The sequence below is a fragment of the Dreissena polymorpha genome, chromosome 5, assembly GCF_020536995.1.
Source record: "Dreissena polymorpha isolate Duluth1 chromosome 5, UMN_Dpol_1.0, whole genome shotgun sequence".
NCBI lineage: Eukaryota > Metazoa > Mollusca > Bivalvia > Myida > Dreissenidae > Dreissena > Dreissena polymorpha.
This window is the reverse complement of record NC_068359.1, coordinates 21,096,341-21,115,129: the sequence shown is the minus strand read 5'-3', so window position 1 is coordinate 21,115,129 and position 18,789 is coordinate 21,096,341. Positions and strand designations below refer to the sequence as shown.

General features: G+C 37.7%; 1 protein-coding gene across 11 annotated transcripts in view; it reads right to left on the bottom strand.

Annotated features, from left to right (window-relative positions):
- LOC127831774 (gastrula zinc finger protein XlCGF57.1-like) overlaps positions 1-18,789 on the bottom strand; it is a 216,836-nt gene that overhangs the window by 104,163 nt on the left and 93,884 nt on the right. The window contains exons 3-4 of one of the 11 annotated variants that reach the window (XR_008026492.1): positions 7,617-8,878; positions 6,652-7,532 (exon numbers count right to left, since the gene is read on the bottom strand). The exons of 7 other annotated variants lie outside the window; for them this stretch is intronic. Coding sequence is in view for 3 of the 4 variants with exons in the window: in XM_052356824.1 (XP_052212784.1) it covers positions 7,737-8,878 (1,142 nt within the window). In the remaining variant the exon portion in view is untranslated. Of the gene's footprint in view, positions 1-6,651; positions 8,879-18,789 lie in introns of those variants that run through there. 3 more of the 11 variants (XM_052356826.1, XM_052356825.1, XM_052356824.1) reach the window with 3 other exon arrangements.

Below are 18,789 nucleotides of genomic sequence, written 5' to 3'. Positions count from 1 at the left end.
AGGACGATTGAGTAACCGAGTACCGAGTCAAAGTGCAAAGTTTGCCATCGATGCGAAAAACTGGTTTTAATATTAATAAAAGTATTATTTAAACATATTTCAAACATATTTCAAACACAAATATATCATAAATGATCAAACCAAACATTGTTGTTGTTTTCTGTTGAGTTAAGCGATAGACAAAAAAATTTCGATTGTCAAGATTTTTATCAAGTAACAGCGTATTGCTTATCATTATGAAATAATAATGAAGTCGAATTTATATGCATATACAAATAAAACATGTTTCTTTTAATTATTGTTTATTTGGTTTACAAAATTAAATAAATGTTCTATTGATCCCTTAGTAAAATGGTTTACAGGTCCCGCTGACCTGCCCCTGTGACATTTAAGGAGAGCCTTGTAACGAAGCACACAGTGGACTATTTTCGTTATGCAAATTAATTATGTAAAGTATACTCTCCCGCGAACTCTTATCTCGGCTCGGATGCGGGTTGAGCGCAAAACGATCGTATCTCAAAGAAAGTAGGAAACAGAAACAACAGTTTGCATTCAACTCTTGATTTTTAAGTGATTTGGTCAACAGAAGTACTTTGCACACCAAATTTTAGAACCCTTCGCCCGCGAACAACTAAAAAACAAATATCTCTGATGCTCTTTATCAGCAGACGATTTATTGCATAAACCATTCTTGCGGAGTGTTCCGGAGATAGGTGATGTGTCACGATTGATATCACTGAATTAGTCCAAATAAGTTAAGGCCTGTCCTGAGATAAAAGAAACAAAGAAGAAACATTGCTGACTCAGCCACCCATCCCATTAATATTTTTCAAACACACATTCGCGTGACTCTGTTCTCTCCACGGTTTTGATTTCGGACAGCCCAATTTGCGAACGCCTCACTTGTCAGGGTATAAAATAAAAGTACTTATGCAATCATGCAAATCATGTAATTAAGCCATTTGTTGTATATTGTGTATTTACATGTATTATGTGAGTGTCAACACTAATGTGAAGGCAATATCACAAGATACACGAGCTTCTATTCTACGATTTTATTGTAACATATTTACAGTAGCATATGAGCGTCTATACAGTTGCGCTGCTAGATAGCTAATGCGCAGGGCTTGTCGCCGGAGCGGGATTAAGCGGGAACCTTAACACGTGGTTGATCACGTGGTTATTGTAATGTTCTAATAATACAACACCATTGACTCTACACGAATACTTTAGCAAAGCGTTCTTTTATGTCATTCACATTATAAATTGAATAAATAATTAGTTTAGTTAAATATTATTCTATTGTGTGCTTTTTTTTCGTGATGGATTAATGTTTAGAAACTGGGTAGTGTCGGTATCATTAATAATGTTAACATTCCACATTGTACAGACGAACAGTTTAAGCCAGTACATTTTCCGATATGTACATGTATACTTGTAATAATTGACAATCGGCGAAAGCTTTTCTTTCCTTACCAATATGTTTTTTAATCAATACGTAGTAAACAGTAACCTGATTTTTTTTCTGTCAATTACAACATTAAACACGGCAAAACTCTAACTAAAACTTATGTTACACATTATGAAAAAATATGTTGAATTTACATAATAATTATCCATAACACGAACCTCCATTTTAACCCTTTTAGCGCTGACACCGAATTTTGAAGGCCTTTGCAAACAGTTGGGTTCCTGATGAGACGCCACAGAACGTGGCGTCTCATCAGGATCCAAACTGTTTGCTATTCTGACAGTATTCTTTGAAAAAAATCGAAGAAAATGCTAATTTTAGAAATTCAGCAGATGATATTTTAGCAGACGACAAATTTCCCAGCATGCAAAGGGTTAATTGTGAATTGTGTGCGACTAGATGTTTAAGTTCGTTGATTCCTTTACATTTATGTTGATTTTCAAAGCATTGAATGGGCCTGAAAATCGTTGTTTGTCTTAATTTACTCTGATAAGGGACTTATAGAAAGGTGCTTGATACATATTTTTATCATGTTAGTAGGTGTTGATATCAGTCGATGTTGGAAGAAACGTCATATTTCTCATGACCAACTCTGAATTATTCATTTTTTTTTGGTAAAAACGAATCACATTCAACAAAATAAAGCATTTTATACCAAGATAATTTATATGTCAGTCACAAAAAGCGAAAAAGATTTCAAAAACGTATTTTTCAAATATTACGCACAAGTGCTCATTACGACATAATGAACACGTCGAAGGTTATACGCCATATTCACTACCTCTTCAAATGCAGAGTCGTTGCGATATTTTATTGTTTCTTAAAATATGGGGGCATCGAGGAATGTTAAAAAATACAAAACAACGGTTTACTGCCCTATCGTTTAACAAATAAGTATTTTTTTCAGTAAAGTGCAACTGCGCGTTTGTAATATGAAGTCCCCACACTGATCCAATATTTTTCTAACTGTTCAAACGCGCGGTTTCACTTAACTGAAAAAAAATACTTATTTGTTTAAATAAATCACGATACCTATAGAAAACTCTTACGAATGATCGGGCTCTCCACTTTATCCCATTACAAATGGTGAAATATTTAAAGAGATCTTATAAAAATGTTAACTGGGTCGCGCTTTATTCTCCCAACACAGATCCGAAAAAGTCACGTGGTATAGGCACTGTGGCATTGGCAGGAATAAAAAAACGGCTCTGCGATACTCGGCGTTATTTTGTTCTACGCTTCGCCTGATATATTACAAACGAAATAGAATAAAAGACAAATACGTTACTTTTGTTTATTAAATTTGTTCAAATACTTAACATGTTTCGGCCATAGCCTTCATCGGTAGGATCAATGTAAAAAAACATACGAAGAGACGTCAACGTCATACAGTAAAGTTACGTCGTTTGGTGGGAAATATACATTGTACATAACACATACTATTACAAGATACAAAGATGGATCAATGTTAAAACACCATCCAATAAGTAAATATGGGCTGTCCGTTGTAGTGGCAGCCATTGAGTGAATACGATTTTTGTCACTGTGACCTTGACCTTTGACCTAGTGACCTGAAAATCAATAGGGGTCATCTGCGAGTCACGATCAATGTACCTATGAAGTGTCATGATCCTAGGCAAAAGCGTTCTTGAGTTATCATCCGAAAATCATTTTACTATTTCGGGTCACCGTGACCTTGACCTTTGACCTTGTGACCTCAAAATCAATAGGGGTCATCTCCAAGTCATGATCAATCTACCTATGAAGTTTCATGATCCTAGGCGTATGCGTTCTTGAGTTATCATCCAAAAACCATTTTACTATTTCGGGTCACCGTGACCTTGACCTTTGACCTAGTGACCTCAAAATCAATAGGGGTCATCTGCGAGTCATGATCAATCTACCCATGAAGTTTCATGAGCCTAGGCGTATGCGTTCTTGAGTTATCATCCGAAAACCATTTTACTATTTCGGGTCAGCGTGATCTTGACCTTTGACCTAGTGACCTCAAAATCAATAGGGGTCATCTGCAAGTCATGATCAATCTACCCATGAAGTTTCATGATCCTAGGCGTATGCGTTCTTGATTTATCAATCAAAAACCATTTTACTATTTCTGGTCACTGTGACCTTGACCTTTGACCTAGTGACCTCAAAATCAATAGGGGTCATCTGCGAGTCATGATCAATGTACCTATGAAGTTTCATGATCCTAGGCCCAAGCGTTCTTGAGCTATCGTCTGACAACCACCTGGTGGACAGACCGACCGACAGACCGACATGAGCAAAGCAATATACCCCCTCTTCTTCGAAGGGGGGCATAATAATATAATTTATATAAAGAAAACATCAAATGCTTATGAAAATCATGCTTGTGTTCTTTATGTCATAAGGCAGTTTATTATTAGGACCGTTAGGAATCATTGTTTATAATTTATGTATCCAAAATATTTATTTTGCGTAAACGGCCTTGGATGTTTTTAACATCAATAATTACACAGGAGAAATCAGATAAAGTGCAATCATTGTGGGTATATCCAAAATGTGAAGCAACATGTGAATTTGGTTTATTAAACAGTTCTTGATATCAAATCTATTGCTATTCATTTTGCGGGATACATTCTGATAAGTTTGTCCGACGTATTGTTTATTTCGTGTGTGTGTTTTTTTTAAATACTATTTTGAATTTTATGACACTTTGTTTTTAACCAACACAATTTCTACGTGGCCTGAAACCACTTACATTTAATGGCGCTCTTCCATAGATAACACGTTATAAACAAGGGCTGTTTGTAAAACATGCATGCCCAACATAGGGGCTGTCCGTTGTAGTGGCAGCCATTGTGTGAATACGTTTTTTGTCACCGTGACCTTGACCTTTGACCTAGTGACCTAAAAATCTATAGGTGTCATCTGCGAGTCATGATCAATGTATAAATGAAGTTTCATGATCCTAGGCGTATGCGTTCTTGAGTTATCATCCGAAAACCATTTTACTATTTTGGGTCACCGTGACCTTGACCTTTGGCCTAGTGACCTCAAAATCAATAGGGGTCATCTGCGAGTCATGATCTATATAACGATGAAGTTTCATGATCCTAGGCGTATGCGTTCTTGAGTTATCATCCGGAAACCATTTTACTATTTAGGGTCACCGTGACCTTGACCTTTGACCTAGTGACCTCAAAATCAATAGAGGTCATCTGCGAGTCATGATCAATCTACATATGAAGTTTCATGATCCTAGGCGTTTGTGTTCTTGAGTTATCATCTGAAAATCATTTTACTATTTCGGGTGACTGTGACCTTGACCTTTGACCTAGTGACCTCAAAATCAATAGGGGTCATCTGCGAGTCATGATCAATCTACCTATGAAGTTTCATGATCCTAGGTGTATGCGTTCTTGAGTTATGGTCCGAAAACCATTTAACTATTTTGGGTAACCGTGACCTTGACCTTTGACCTAGTGACCTCAAAATCAATAGGGGTCATCGGCGAGTCATGATCTATCTAACATTGATGTTTCATGATCCTAGGCGAATGCGTTCTTGAGTTATCATCCAGAAACCATTTTACTATTTAGGGTCACCGTGACCTTGACCTTTGACCTAGTGACCTGAAAATCAATAGGGGTCATCTGCAAGTCATGATCAATCTACCTATGAAGTTTAATGATCCTAGGCATATGCGTTCTTGAGTTATCATCAAAAAACCATTTTACTATTTCGGGTCACCGTGACCTTGACCTTTGACCTAGTGACCTCAAAATTAATAGGGGTCATCTGTGAGTCAATTATCAATGTACCTATGAAGTTTCATGATCCTAGGCCCAAGCGTTCTTGGGTTATCATCTGATAACCACCTGGTGGACGGACCAACAGACCGACCGACCCACATGAGCAAAGCAATATACCCCCTCTTCTTCGAAGGGGGGCATAAAAATAAATGGCTGTAAAAGAAAACTTTTTTTATCTAATTTAAACTTAAAACATCTTTTCTGCATCTGTACACACCAACTGCATGCCTTTATTTGGAAATCTGGATGAATTATGGAACTTACATATACCCCAGGGGTGCACATAAATTGGACAAAAGCCGAGTGTTGGGGTGGTTTTGAAAAATATCAGTATATTTTTTTTTTTAAGCATGGAAGCCTACCTAAAAATTTGCATGTAGTTCAGTATAATGATGATGAATAAGAAAATAATAGATTAGATTTGGATAGGTGCCCATTATGGGTGCGCTACCTTAAGTGATCAAGTATTGTAAAAGCGGATTAAATTAAAAATTGAAAAGGTTACTTAATATTTTGTCACTGACAGTAATACATTTCATTTTCATAATGTATAACATTGTTCCGGTAAAAAAATGACAGTAATACACATTAAATACTAGTACAATACTAAATATAATTGATGACCTCCCCGACATAGTATGTTTGCTTTCGTTTTCGCATGATTTTACTGAACGGGCTCCAACACCACGATGGTGAAAAAACTAGGATTAAACTTTGAAAATATTAAAATAATATTCCTACTTTGTAATAAAACACACCATTATGCATTAGTGCTTTTTTGCAAGAGGAAAACATAGAAACAATAAACTGATACAAAATTCAGACACATTTGCTAGTGCTACAGTAAATCAATCGTTTTCAATTGCTTTAAGTAAAGAGCAACTAGAATCTTAGTTTTAGATGTATGTACAACATATAGCTCGTGTGAACTGAAAGCATTTGAACCTTAATAAATGTATATTTATTGTAAACAAATTGTATTAGTTAATAATTGATTTAGTAAATTCTGAAAACATAATAATGAATTAAAAATACGGATATGGCCTATTGTCCATTGAAGGTAATGCATGTCAAGTTGCCTATATTGTAGTAATTTCGAAACCCTTAACTGTGATTAAACCACCTTAAAAACTGAAAGATAAAACCACTCAAGACAGTACCCCTCGTAGTGAGGTATCCTCTCGTTGAAAAACCATCACGTCGTTAATTGATGGCACCTGATTTTAAAACAATGACTAAACAAACAATTCAACTTAATAATTGAAGACTTTTTATTAAGTTTCATTGCAAATAGAATCCAGATCGAACGTTCGTCCAGGAGAGCCTGGCTTGAAATTAGAATAGCATTTCAATTCAGGTTTGTTAAAGAATCCAAAAGTCAACTAAATATTTATATTTGTTTATATCTAGAGCAGGTTCATCTCACAATCAGGAGTAGTTTATGGTAGTACAAATAATAATACAACATACCTGTAATCGACAAATGGCAGAATCTTAATACGAAAATAAATGCAAATCCCTGTACTTGAATCTTTCTGTTATTAAACAGTTTTAAACAGTACAGAGCTCATGTTACTTCTTCTGTTCACCATTAATGAAAGCGTTTTTTATTAGCGTTCGATAAAAAGGACGTCACAAATAAATAATTGCAGACAAGCTCTCATATCTACACTCATTATTGTGACTCCATTATATATCTATCCAAGATAAAGATATCCGTTTCAGCGGAATTTTGGCCAGCATAATATTATGGTATATTTGAAAGTTTTTTTCCATGGTACGGCACCTTCTAAGCTTCAAGGAAGGATGTAGTTGAACAACTTTTGTCCCATACGCATCACCTGTGCAGCCGCTCACCAATATGAAACATTAGATGTATCTTGAGTTGAGATCTGGTGATCAATTCTTTCCACACACGCTGCAATTGTTGGCCGATCTCCATTGTGAATCCACACAACACAGTTCTTTCCACAAACGCATAAACTGTGTTACCACTCTTACGTGTAAATCCTTGTATGCTTTTTAAGGTCAGAGCTGGTGGCAAATCCCTTTCCACAAACACTGTAACTGCGTGAATCCTCATATGATTTGTGAGGTCCGAGCCCCTGGCAAATCCCTTTCCACCAAACACTGCAACTGTGTGGACGCTCTCATGTGTGAATCCTCATATGCCGTGTGAGGTCCGAGCCTCCGGCAAATCCCTTTCCATAAACACTGCAAATGTGTGGCAGCTCTCTCGTGTGAATCCTCATATGCTGTGTGAGGTCCGAGTCCCTGGCAAATCCCTTTCCACAAACACTGCAACTGTGTGGCCGCTCTTCTGTGTGAATACTCATATGATTTGTGAGGTCCGAGTCCCTGGCAAATCCTTTTCCAAAAACACTGCAACTGTGAGGCTGCTCTCGTGTGTGAATACTCATATGATATGTGAGGTGTGAACTGGTGACAAATCCCTTTCCGCACACACTTCAACTGTGTGGCCGCTCTCCTGTGTGAATCCTCATATGCTGAGTGAGGTTGGAACTGGTGACAAATCCCTTTCCACAAACACTGCAACTGTGTGGCCTCTCTCCTGTGTGAATCCTCATATGCCGTGTGAGTTTTAAACTGGTGGCAAATCCCTTTCCACAAACACTGCAACTGTATGGCCGCTCTCCTGTGTGAATCCTCATATGATATGTGAGGTCCAAGCCCCTGACAAATCCCTTTCCACACACACTGCAACTGTATGGCCGCTCTCCTGTGTGAATCCTCATATGATATGTGAGGTCCCCGCCCCTGGCAAATCCCTTTCCGCACACACTGCAACTGTGAGGCAGCTCTCCTGTGTGAATACTCATATGATATGTGAGGTGTGAACTGGCGGCAAATCTCTTTCCACAAACACTGCAACTGTGTGGCCGCTCTCCTGTGTGAATACTCATATGCCGTGTGAGGTGTGAACTGCTGACAAAACCCTTTCCACAAACACTGCAACTGTGTGGCCGCTCTCCTGTGTGAATCCTCATATGATATGTGAGGTGAGAGACCCTGGCAAATCCCTTTCCACAAACATTGCACCTGTGTGGCCTGTCTCCTGTGTGAATCCTCATATGCTGATTGAGGTTGGAACTGGTGACAAATTCCTTTCCACAAACACTGCAACTGTGTGGCCGCTCTCCTGTGTGAATCCTCATATGATTTGTGAGGTGAGAGACCCTGGCAAATCCCTTTCCACAAACATTGCACCTGTGTGGCCTGCCTCCTGTGAGAATACCCATATGCTGAGTGAGGTTGGAACTGGTGACAAATCCCTTTCCACAAACACTGCAACTGTGTGGCCTCTCTCCTGTGTGAATCCTCATATGCCGTGTGAGTTGTGAACTGCTGACAAATCCCTTTCCACAAACACTGCACCTGTGTGGCCGCTCTCCTGTGTGATGATTTGTGAGGTCCCAGCTTGACGAAATTAACCCCTTGTTGACTTTAAGCGCGTTTTCATTTTGAGTTGTCATGCAAGTTTGATCATGTACATTTTGGTGATTTCTAAACTCCTGCAACACTGAGAACTCTGTCCCGCATACTGAGCAACTGAAACGGACTTCAGCAGTTTCTTGACAGTCAGGAGCCCCTGTGGAACATCAATGATATTGACAATAAGTTTAAGGACACAACATTATAATGACCAAATAAATGCTTCATGAATACATGTGTATGTGCATAAGGTGATTTAAACCAGCTAACTTATTGGTTGATAAGACAAAATTACACAACCGACAGATCAATTTAGTATTATGATATACAAGAGGGCTAGCATGGCCCTAGTCCGCTCACCTTTTTTTAAAAGGCCTTGTTCATTGCTTACATGTAGTTGAAAATTCAGTACTCAAGAGCATATTAGATTTGTTCTCTGCTGTTTACTTTTGAAGTGTTAACATATGATTAATTCTGATTGAGTACTGTCCATTTGCATGGGTTTTTACATGCAAACATTTGCAAGTAAGGCTAATTCTACATGTGTTTGCACGTTTTTTGTAAGATTTGGACCTCGTGACCAAGATTTTGACCCCACATGACCCAATGTCAAACTTTGCCTAGATATCATCAAGAAAAACATCCTGGTCAAGTATCATAATTATTGGACCAAAACTATGGCCTCTAGTCGGTTTACAAGGTTTTTGTAAGATTAGACCCCATGACCTAGATTTTATCCCCACGTTACCAAATGTCAAACTTGACCTACATATTGTCCAGACAAACATCCTGGTCAAGTTTCATCATTATTGAACAAAACTCTTGCATATGGAGTGTTTACGAGGATTTTGTAAGATTTGACCTGGTGACCTATATTTTGACACCCCATGACCAAACACCAAACTTTGCTTACAGAAATATATATATTATATAAATATAATTATTATTACCAAGATTAATAAAATCTGAAACAAAATAGTGACCTCTAGAGTGTTTACAAGGATTTTGTATAATATGAAAATTTTGACAATATCAGGGCAATAACTCTGGCATTTATTATGCGATTTTGCTCATTATCAAACTTGACTGAGATCTTGTGGCCATATAGCTTCTCAGCAACTTTGATAAAGAATGCTTGAGAAATATGAATGCTAAAGTGTTTACAAACCAAATGAGGAGGGACGGACAACGGACAAAGATAGATCCTTAAACCTCACCTGGGCAATCAGGTGAGCTTAAAAGTTGTTTATTTTAAACGATCTGAGCCATTTTCCAACTTGTCTAAGATATCAATAAAACCTATGTCTTAATTAAGTTTAACGATGATTAGGCAAACAAGAGCTGTCTCCATCGGAAGACATATGCCCCCGAAAAACGCTTTTTCGAAACCTAAACACAGATTTCGAAACCTAAACTTGGTCAGAAGATTCATCCCAATAATATCTTGGACGAGTTCGAAAATGATGCCTATTGGTTGAAAAACATGGCCCCCAGGGGGTGGGGCATTTTTCCTTATATAGCTATAGTAAAACCTTGTTAACACTCTAGAGGCCACATTTATTGTCCAATCTTGATGAAATATGGTCAGAAGATTTGTCTTAATGATATCTTGGATTAGTTAGAAAATGGTTACGTTTGCTTGAAAAACATGGCCGCCAAGGGGTGGGGCATTTTTCCTTATATGGCTATATAAGGCTATAGTATAATCTTGTTAACACTCTAGAGGCCACATTTATAGTCCGATCTTCATGAAACTTGGTCAGAAGATTCATCCCAATAATATCTTGGACGAGTTGAAAAATGATGCCGGTTGGTTGAAAAACATGGCCACCATGGAGGCGGGGCTATTTTCCTTATATGGCTATAGTAAAACCTTGTTAACACTCTAGAGGTCACATTTATTTTCCGATCATCACGAAACTTAGTCAGAAGATTTATCCCAATGATATCTTAGACAAGTTCGAAAATGGTTTTGGTTGCTTTAAAAAAATGGCCGCCAGGGGCGGGGCATTTTTCCTTATATGGCTAAATATGGCTATAGTAAAACCTTGTTAACACTCTAGAGGCCACATTTATTGTCCGATCTTCATGAAATTTGGTCAGAAGATTGGTCTCAATGATATCTTGGAGGAGTTCGAAATTAATTATGTTTGTTTGAACAAGGCTATTGTCAAAGCAATATGGTCCCCTACCGGCTCCACCATTGTCAGAAATTCCACCATTTTCAGAATTATTATTTTTTGGTTGCCATAGCAACCACAATTTTTGACGTAGGAACAAAATGAAATGACGTGCATAATGTCCATATTGCCATCTATCCATGTTCCAAGTTTAATGAACAAATATTAACAACTTTTAAAGTTATCGCAGGATCCAGAAAACCGCCATTTTCAGCAGTATTTCTAGTCCATTTGTTGCCATAGCAACCAGAATTTTTGACGTTGGAACAAAATGAAATGATGTGCATAATGTCCATATTGCCATCTATCCATGTTCCAAGTTTCATGAAAAAATATTAAGACCTTTCAAAGTTATCGCAGGATCCAGAAAAGTGTGACGGACGGACAGAGCGCAAACCATAAGTCCCCTCCGGTGAAACCGGTCAGGGACAAAAAATGGCTTCCAAGGGGTGGGGCATTTTTCCTTATATGGCTATAGCAAAATCTTGTTAACACTCTATAGAGGCCACATTTACTGTCCGATCTTCATGAAACTTGGTCAGAAGATTCATCCCGATAATATCTTGGACAAGTTAAAAAATGATGCCGGTTGGTTGAAAAACATGGCTGCCAGGGGGCGGGGCATTTTCCTTATATGGCTTTTGTAAAACCTTGTTAACACTCTAGAGGCCACATTTATTTTCTGATCTTCGAGAAGCTTGGTCAGAAGATTTGTCCCAATAATATCTTGTTATCTCAGGTGAGCGACTTTGGTCCTTTCAGGCCCTCTTGTTTAACCTAGTGACCTAGTTTTGACCCGGCATGACCCAGTTTCAAACTCCACGGAGGTATCATTGGGACAAACCTTCTGACCAAGTTTCATGAAGATCGGAAAAGAAATGTGGCCTCTAGAGTGTTTACAAGGTTTCTCTAAAGCCAAATAAGGAAAACTGCCCCGCCCACAGGCCGCCATGTTTTTCAACAGACCGGAACCACTTTTGAACTCAACCAACATATCATTAAGACAAACATTTTGACAAAGTAACAAGATGATTGGGCATGAAATGTGACTTCTACAGTGCTTACAAGTTTTTTCTTTTTTTTCGACCTAATTACCTAGTTTTTGACCCGGCATGACCCAGTTTCGAACTCAACCAAGGTATTATTGGGACAAAGCTTCTGACCAAGTTTCATGAAGATGGGACAAAAAATGTGGCCTCTAGAGTGTTCACGAACAAATGCGGACGGACGGACAGACAGACGACGGACAAAGACCGATCACAAAAGCTCACCTGAGCAATCAGGTGAGCTAAAAATTTACAAAAAATCTCTTCAATCAAACATGCTAGAGTTTCCAGCTAGTAAGTTAGCGATATCACTGTGACAATTGTTTGAACAAAGTCTTAAACATACATTGTAATCTTGATGCCACTTCAAGAATGTTTACAATGTATTTCTTCCATTTAACACAGTTAACCATTATGTTACCTCAAACAACCGAGCTTTAACCGGTAAACTTGACCAATATCATTAACAGCATTTTGAATAACTTTTTAATATGAAAGGGCATTCAATCTGGCTTATAAGGGTTACAGAAACATTATAGGCATGGGATTTCTTCTCAACATCTGAGTTCTTTATTTAAGACAAGAGACAAGTTGTGAATGCAATTCAAAACAATAATTAACTATATGACAAATAACACAAAAACAATTAAAGCTGTGGTAACCCGCGGCCTTGGAAGTCAATGCAAAGCAAAGGGTGTTAAAACCAATTAAAAGACTAATACAAACTTTTCAGTATAGATCAATGAAACAAATGTTCTGACCAAGTTTCATAAAATTGGACAATGCATGTGAATAACCAAGTTTTCAGAGAGTGTTTCAAATGATTTACCTGAGCAACCTTATCTCTAATATCTTCATGACATTATGGACCCAAATGTGACCGTCTAGCCCAGCTCTTTTGTGGCCATATTTGACCTTTGACCTCTAAGTGTCACATTGACCTATATGTTAAGAAATTGGGTTTTAGACTTAACTGGGTCTAAAAGCTGTGATCATTTAAGGACAGTTGATTAAAAATTGCCTTGTTAACAGAGAACATATTAAAACACATCCAATTTTCTTACAGATGTGTAAACTGTTCAACTGGCAACTTGCCTACTTACAAAATGACAAAATAAAACAAGGGCTGTTTGTAAAAAATGCGTGCCCCCCATATGGGCTGTCAGTTGTAGTGGCAGCCATTGTGTGGATATGTTTTTTGGCACTGTGACCTTGACCTTTGACCTAGTGACCTGAAAATCAACAGGGGTCATCTGGGAGTCATGATCAATGTACCTATGAAGTTTCATGATCCTAGGCATTAGCTTTTTTGAGTTATCATCCGGAAACCATTTTACTGTGTTAAGTCACCGTGACCTTTGACCTAGTGACCTGAGGGTCAATAGGAGTCATCTGCGAGTCATGATCAATGTACCTATGAAGTTTCATGATCCTAGGCGTAAGCGTTCTTGAGTTATCATCCTGAAACCATTTTTCTAAGTTGAGTCACCGTGACCTTGACCTTTGACCTGAAAATCAATAGGGGTCATCTGCATGTCATGATCAATGTACCTATGAAGTGTCATGATCCTAGGCATAAGCGTTCTTGAGTTATCATCCAGAAACCATTTTACTATTTCGGGACACCATGACCTTGACCTTTGACCTAGTGACCTGAAAATCAATAGGGGTCATCTGCGAGTCATGATCAATGTACCGATGAAGTTTCATCATCCTAGTCATAAGCATTCTTACAATTGTAAGTTATCATCTGGAAACCATTTTTCTATTTCGGGTCACCGTGACCTTGACCTTTGACCTAGTGACCTGAAAATCAATAGGGGTCATCTGCCAGTCATGATCAATGTACCTATTAAGTTTCATGATCCTATCCCTAAGCATTCTTGATTTTATCCGGAAACCATTTTATATTTCGAGTCACCTTGACCTTTGACCTAGTGACCTGAAAATCAATAGGGGTCATCTGCCAGTCATGATCAATGTACCTATGGAGTTTGATGATCCTAGGCGTAAGAATTTTTGGCTATCATCCGGAAACCATCTGGTGGACGGACCGACCGACCGACCGACTGACCGACATGTGCAAAACAATATACCCCCTCTTCTTCGAAGGGGGGCATAATAAAACAAGATGTGTTTGTGAAACACAATGTCCCCCTATATGACGTTTGACCTTGTAGGATGACCTTGACCTCGTGAAGGATGACCTTGACCTTGACCTTTCACCACTCAAAATGTGCAGCTCCATGAGATACACATGCATGCCAAATATCAAGTTGCTATCTTCAATATTGCAAAAGTATTCATAAAATAAGCGATTTCGGCCACATAAACAGGGTTTTCATTAGGAGGCGGCCGGCGGCCGATTTGACCGCCTCAAATGTTATTCAGGCCGGCTCAAATTCGGAAAGAAAATTAAAACAAAACATCGGCAAATTTTCACGACGATGACGAGATATTTAGTATTCGTTAATATACTAACTGTCTGAAACGGAAGTAAACAACCTTAACCGATATATGTTAACTGCTTTCTCATTGGTCGTATCGATATAATTGTCCAATCGCGGAGCGGGTAACGAGACTGTACGACTTTGATCTAAGGTCACAAACTGTGACAAAGTCAACAATTGGATATGTCAAAAAAAAGAAAAATAAACGACTTTTTCGTTTGTGTTTCGAGTAAGAACGATAGTTCGCTGTTGAAGTTATCTTGTTACAGTTTTTTTAACGTTTATCATTTACCCGCACCTCCGGATAAATGCACTTTCCTGCTACACTTACATTTCGTTTCTTATTCGATTTTCGACAAAAAAATGGCGCAAAGAAGATTCCTCAGCAAAATATTCAAATCCTAAGATTGCATCAGCTGGGGCAACCTATGCCCGATTTTTTTTCCAAATTATTGCCTAAGTTAATCAAATAAAAACAATTATTCTCATGTCAACAGGCACACATTCTTTATAAACTGAATAATCAATTATTTCAGAAATAGACAGTCATTGTGTACTCTTAACACAGTATTACTTATAAATGTTCAGGTATTTGCTCAAAGAATGCTTCAGTATTATTGTTTTAATTATTGTGATGTTTATCAGACTTTATTTTTCTTAAGGTAATTTACTCCTTTGGTAATAGTATTTGAATTGCTAGTCACATACTATTGGTAAAATGGGATCGTGTTAAGTAGAGGTTAATTATATTGAATGTTATTGTTTGACATGTGATAAATATGTTTACAGTGTGTACTGTTTCTTCTTATTTGCAATAACTACTTGTGGACTAGTCATTTAAATTGGTTAAGTTATATATTTTGAAATGTCATAGTCATTATTGGAAGTTACAACTTATTAAAATGTTAAAATTTCCAGTGTTTGTTTAATTCAGATTTTCATTAATACTGTAAAGAATACATGTTATGTACTGCACAGAAATTATACATTAAGCTAGGGCCCGGGCCCTTCGCCCCCGACGGGGACATTCCACCTCAGACCCATGCATCTACATGAAAATTTAAAGAAATAGATTGTGATATTTGCTAGCCAAAGTATTTTTCTGTCTTGAATCTCTTAAAAATACAGGTGTCTTAAAGCTCAGGAGAAGCGATTTCTTTGTTTCAAATAAGTTAAATTGCAGGTGCTTCCGGGGGTCTCTGGCCCCCTGGACCCCTGTCCAGGGTGTGCCCTGAACCCACCGTGGGCCCTATCGGCACCCAGATTTTATTTTCAGGATTTCAAATTTGGAACAATTGACACCCCTGAGAGTTGATGTTACCTGAGGACTTAACAATTCACATTAACATCCTCTATTTTAACTGAGGAAGATCATGTAAAATATGTGCCAAAAATCGCTCAAAAGCCACGATTTGGCACCTTTATTTCAAAAAATTTCCGGGGGGGGAGGGGGGGGGGGGGGGGGGAGGGGGGGCAGGTTGGCCTCCTCAAATAACTCAAAAGCCTGCTACAAAAAATCCTAATGAAAACCCTGCATATATTTGACCTCTGACCTTGAAGGATGACCTTGACCTTTCACCACTCAAAATTAGCAGCTCCATGAGATGCACATGCATGCCAAATATCAAGTTGCTATCTTCAATATTGCAAAAGTATTCATAAAATGAGCGATTTTGGCCACATATATTTGACCTCTGACCTTGAAGGATGACCTTGACCTTTTACCACTCAAAATGTGCAGCTTCATGAGATACACATGCATGCCAAATATGAAGTTGCTATCTTCAATATAGCAAAAGTTATTGCAAAATGTTAAAGTTGGCGCAAACAGACCAACAGACAGACAGGGCAAAAACAATATGTCCCCCACTACTATAGTGGGGGACATAAAAAGTGAGCATAAGAAGCAAACAAAACAAGAGGACTATGGGCCACCTGATATCCAAAGGAACTGGACTATTCGGAGAAAGAGCGAGCTGATTCATAAAGATTGGACCAAAAAGGTGACTTCAAAGTATTAATATTTTGTATTAATATGTTGTTTTTTTATTTGACCTTGTGACCTAGTTTTAAGCTCACATGACCTAGTTCCAATCTCAGCTGATATTAAATTAGGACACAAATTTTCTGACCAAGTTTCATGCAGATTGTCATATAAATGTGGCTAATATAGTGTCAACAAGTTTTCACTACAGCCCTATAAATAAAATTGCCCCCACATCAAGCAACCATGTATTTCAACAAACCGGAGAAATTTAGAACTTGACCGCGAAGTCAATATAACAAGTGTTCTGACTAACTTTCATTTTGATTGCACTAAAAATGTAACTTCTATATTGTTAACAAGGTTTCACTATAGCCTTATAAGGAAAAATGCCCCGCCCCCTGGGGTCCATGTTTTTCCACAATCTATAACCATTTTCGACCTAAGCCGAGCTATCATTACAACAGATTTTCTGATCAAGTTTTATAAAGATTTGACAATAAATATGACTTCTAGAGAGTTAACAAGGTTTTACTATAACCATAAAAGGACAAATGCCCCGCCCCCAGGTGTCCATGTTTTTCAACAGACCCGAATCATTTTCAAACTCAGTCCAGATATCAATTCAACAAAATGTTCTGCCCAATTTGCATGAAGATTAGACTAAAAATGTGTCCTCAAGGTTTTACTATAGCAATATAAGGAAAAATGCCTCAGCCCCTAGTGACATTGTTTTCCATCATACCATAACAACAAATGTTCTTTCTTAGTTTCATGAAGATTGGACAATAAATGGAACTTTAGTGTTACGTCAATATTGATATAGCAGGGATTTCAATAGACGCATAATCCTGCGTTTTGACGCGAGGAAATTAAAAAATGACTCGTTTTTGACGCAACCCTTTTTTCTGCAGTGCGTCATTTTGACGCATCGAAAATTTGACCCGTGAGTCAGTCAGTTAACATCTCGAGTTCCATGGTAAAAATCCCACTGCGCTTGAAATTAATGTTTCAGTATTTGAAACTCGGTCTATAATCGAGGGAATACCCCGGGCGTTGTTTATCTTATCTCATCTCCTCCAATACACATGTCAACTTCTAAATAGTGCGTGCGCACTAACTGGGTAATATGCCATCCGATAATTGCAGGTTTTTTTGCAGACTTGCAGATGGCACGGTTAAAGTAAGTCGGCAAAAGTAATTAAAGAAAAAACAAAATTGATCAAAGGTCTATTAATTACGTAGATTCACTATTATGTCCAGCGAGTTTTGTCAGTTTGTTAATCCACCGATAATTACGAGTAACACCCATCTTATATAAACTGGAATCACAGTTCATTTTTTATACCAACATATTTCGGACATGTGTAGTATTCAAATAAACAGTAATAGATATACTAGATGTTCCATGCATTTTGATTGTGTTTTGTTAGAAAAGCTATCATAGGGATGATGATAATATAATGACGATTAGTATGTGATGAAAAGGTGCTACCTATATTACATTATATTAAATTACTTAAATGTGTTAAAAGACTTTAATGTTTTAAAAGGAAGTAGATTTTTATGTACCAATTCATTAAAATATGTTTGTGTTTTTATCATGGTATTGTTATTTAATAAAGCAATATAACTTTTAAAGATGTTATGTTACTCTTAGAGCATATTTTTATCTAAAAAATTGATTAATACAGACAAAAAAACAATTTACGCGCTTCAAAATTGACCCCAGCTTTTTTCAATTTGACTCCTCAAAATTTCAGTCCAGGGGTCATTGACTCCTGGTTTTTAAAATCTATTAAAATCCCTGATATAGCCATTTAAGAACAATAGATGTGTTTGTCAGAAACACAATGGCCCTAATGTGCTGCATTGAATTTTTTTGTGTGTGACCCTTGACCTTGAAGGATGAACTTGACCTTTCACCACTCAAAATGTGCAGCTCCATCAGATACACATGCATGCCAAATATCAAGTTGCTATGTTCAATATTGCAAAAGTTATGAAGAAGGTCATAGTTTGGGTTAAAGTACAATGACAGACAAGCCAAAAACAATATACCCCTGATCTTTCGATCCGGGGCATAAAAACTGCCCCGCCCCCTGGCGGCCTTGTTTATAAACCAACCAGATCTTTTTTTTTTAACTCGTCCAAGATATTAATGGGACACATGTTCTGACCAAGTTTCATGAAGATTGGACTAAAGATATGACATCTAGAGTGATAACAGTTTTACTCAAGCCATAAAAGGAAAAATGCCACGCCCCCTGGAGGCAATGTTTTTCAACAGATCAGAACCATTTTCCAACTGATCCAAGACATCATATAAAAAACTATTCTGACAAATTTTCAAGAAGATTGGACATTAATAAAGACTTCTAGAGTGTTGACAATTTTTTACAATAGCC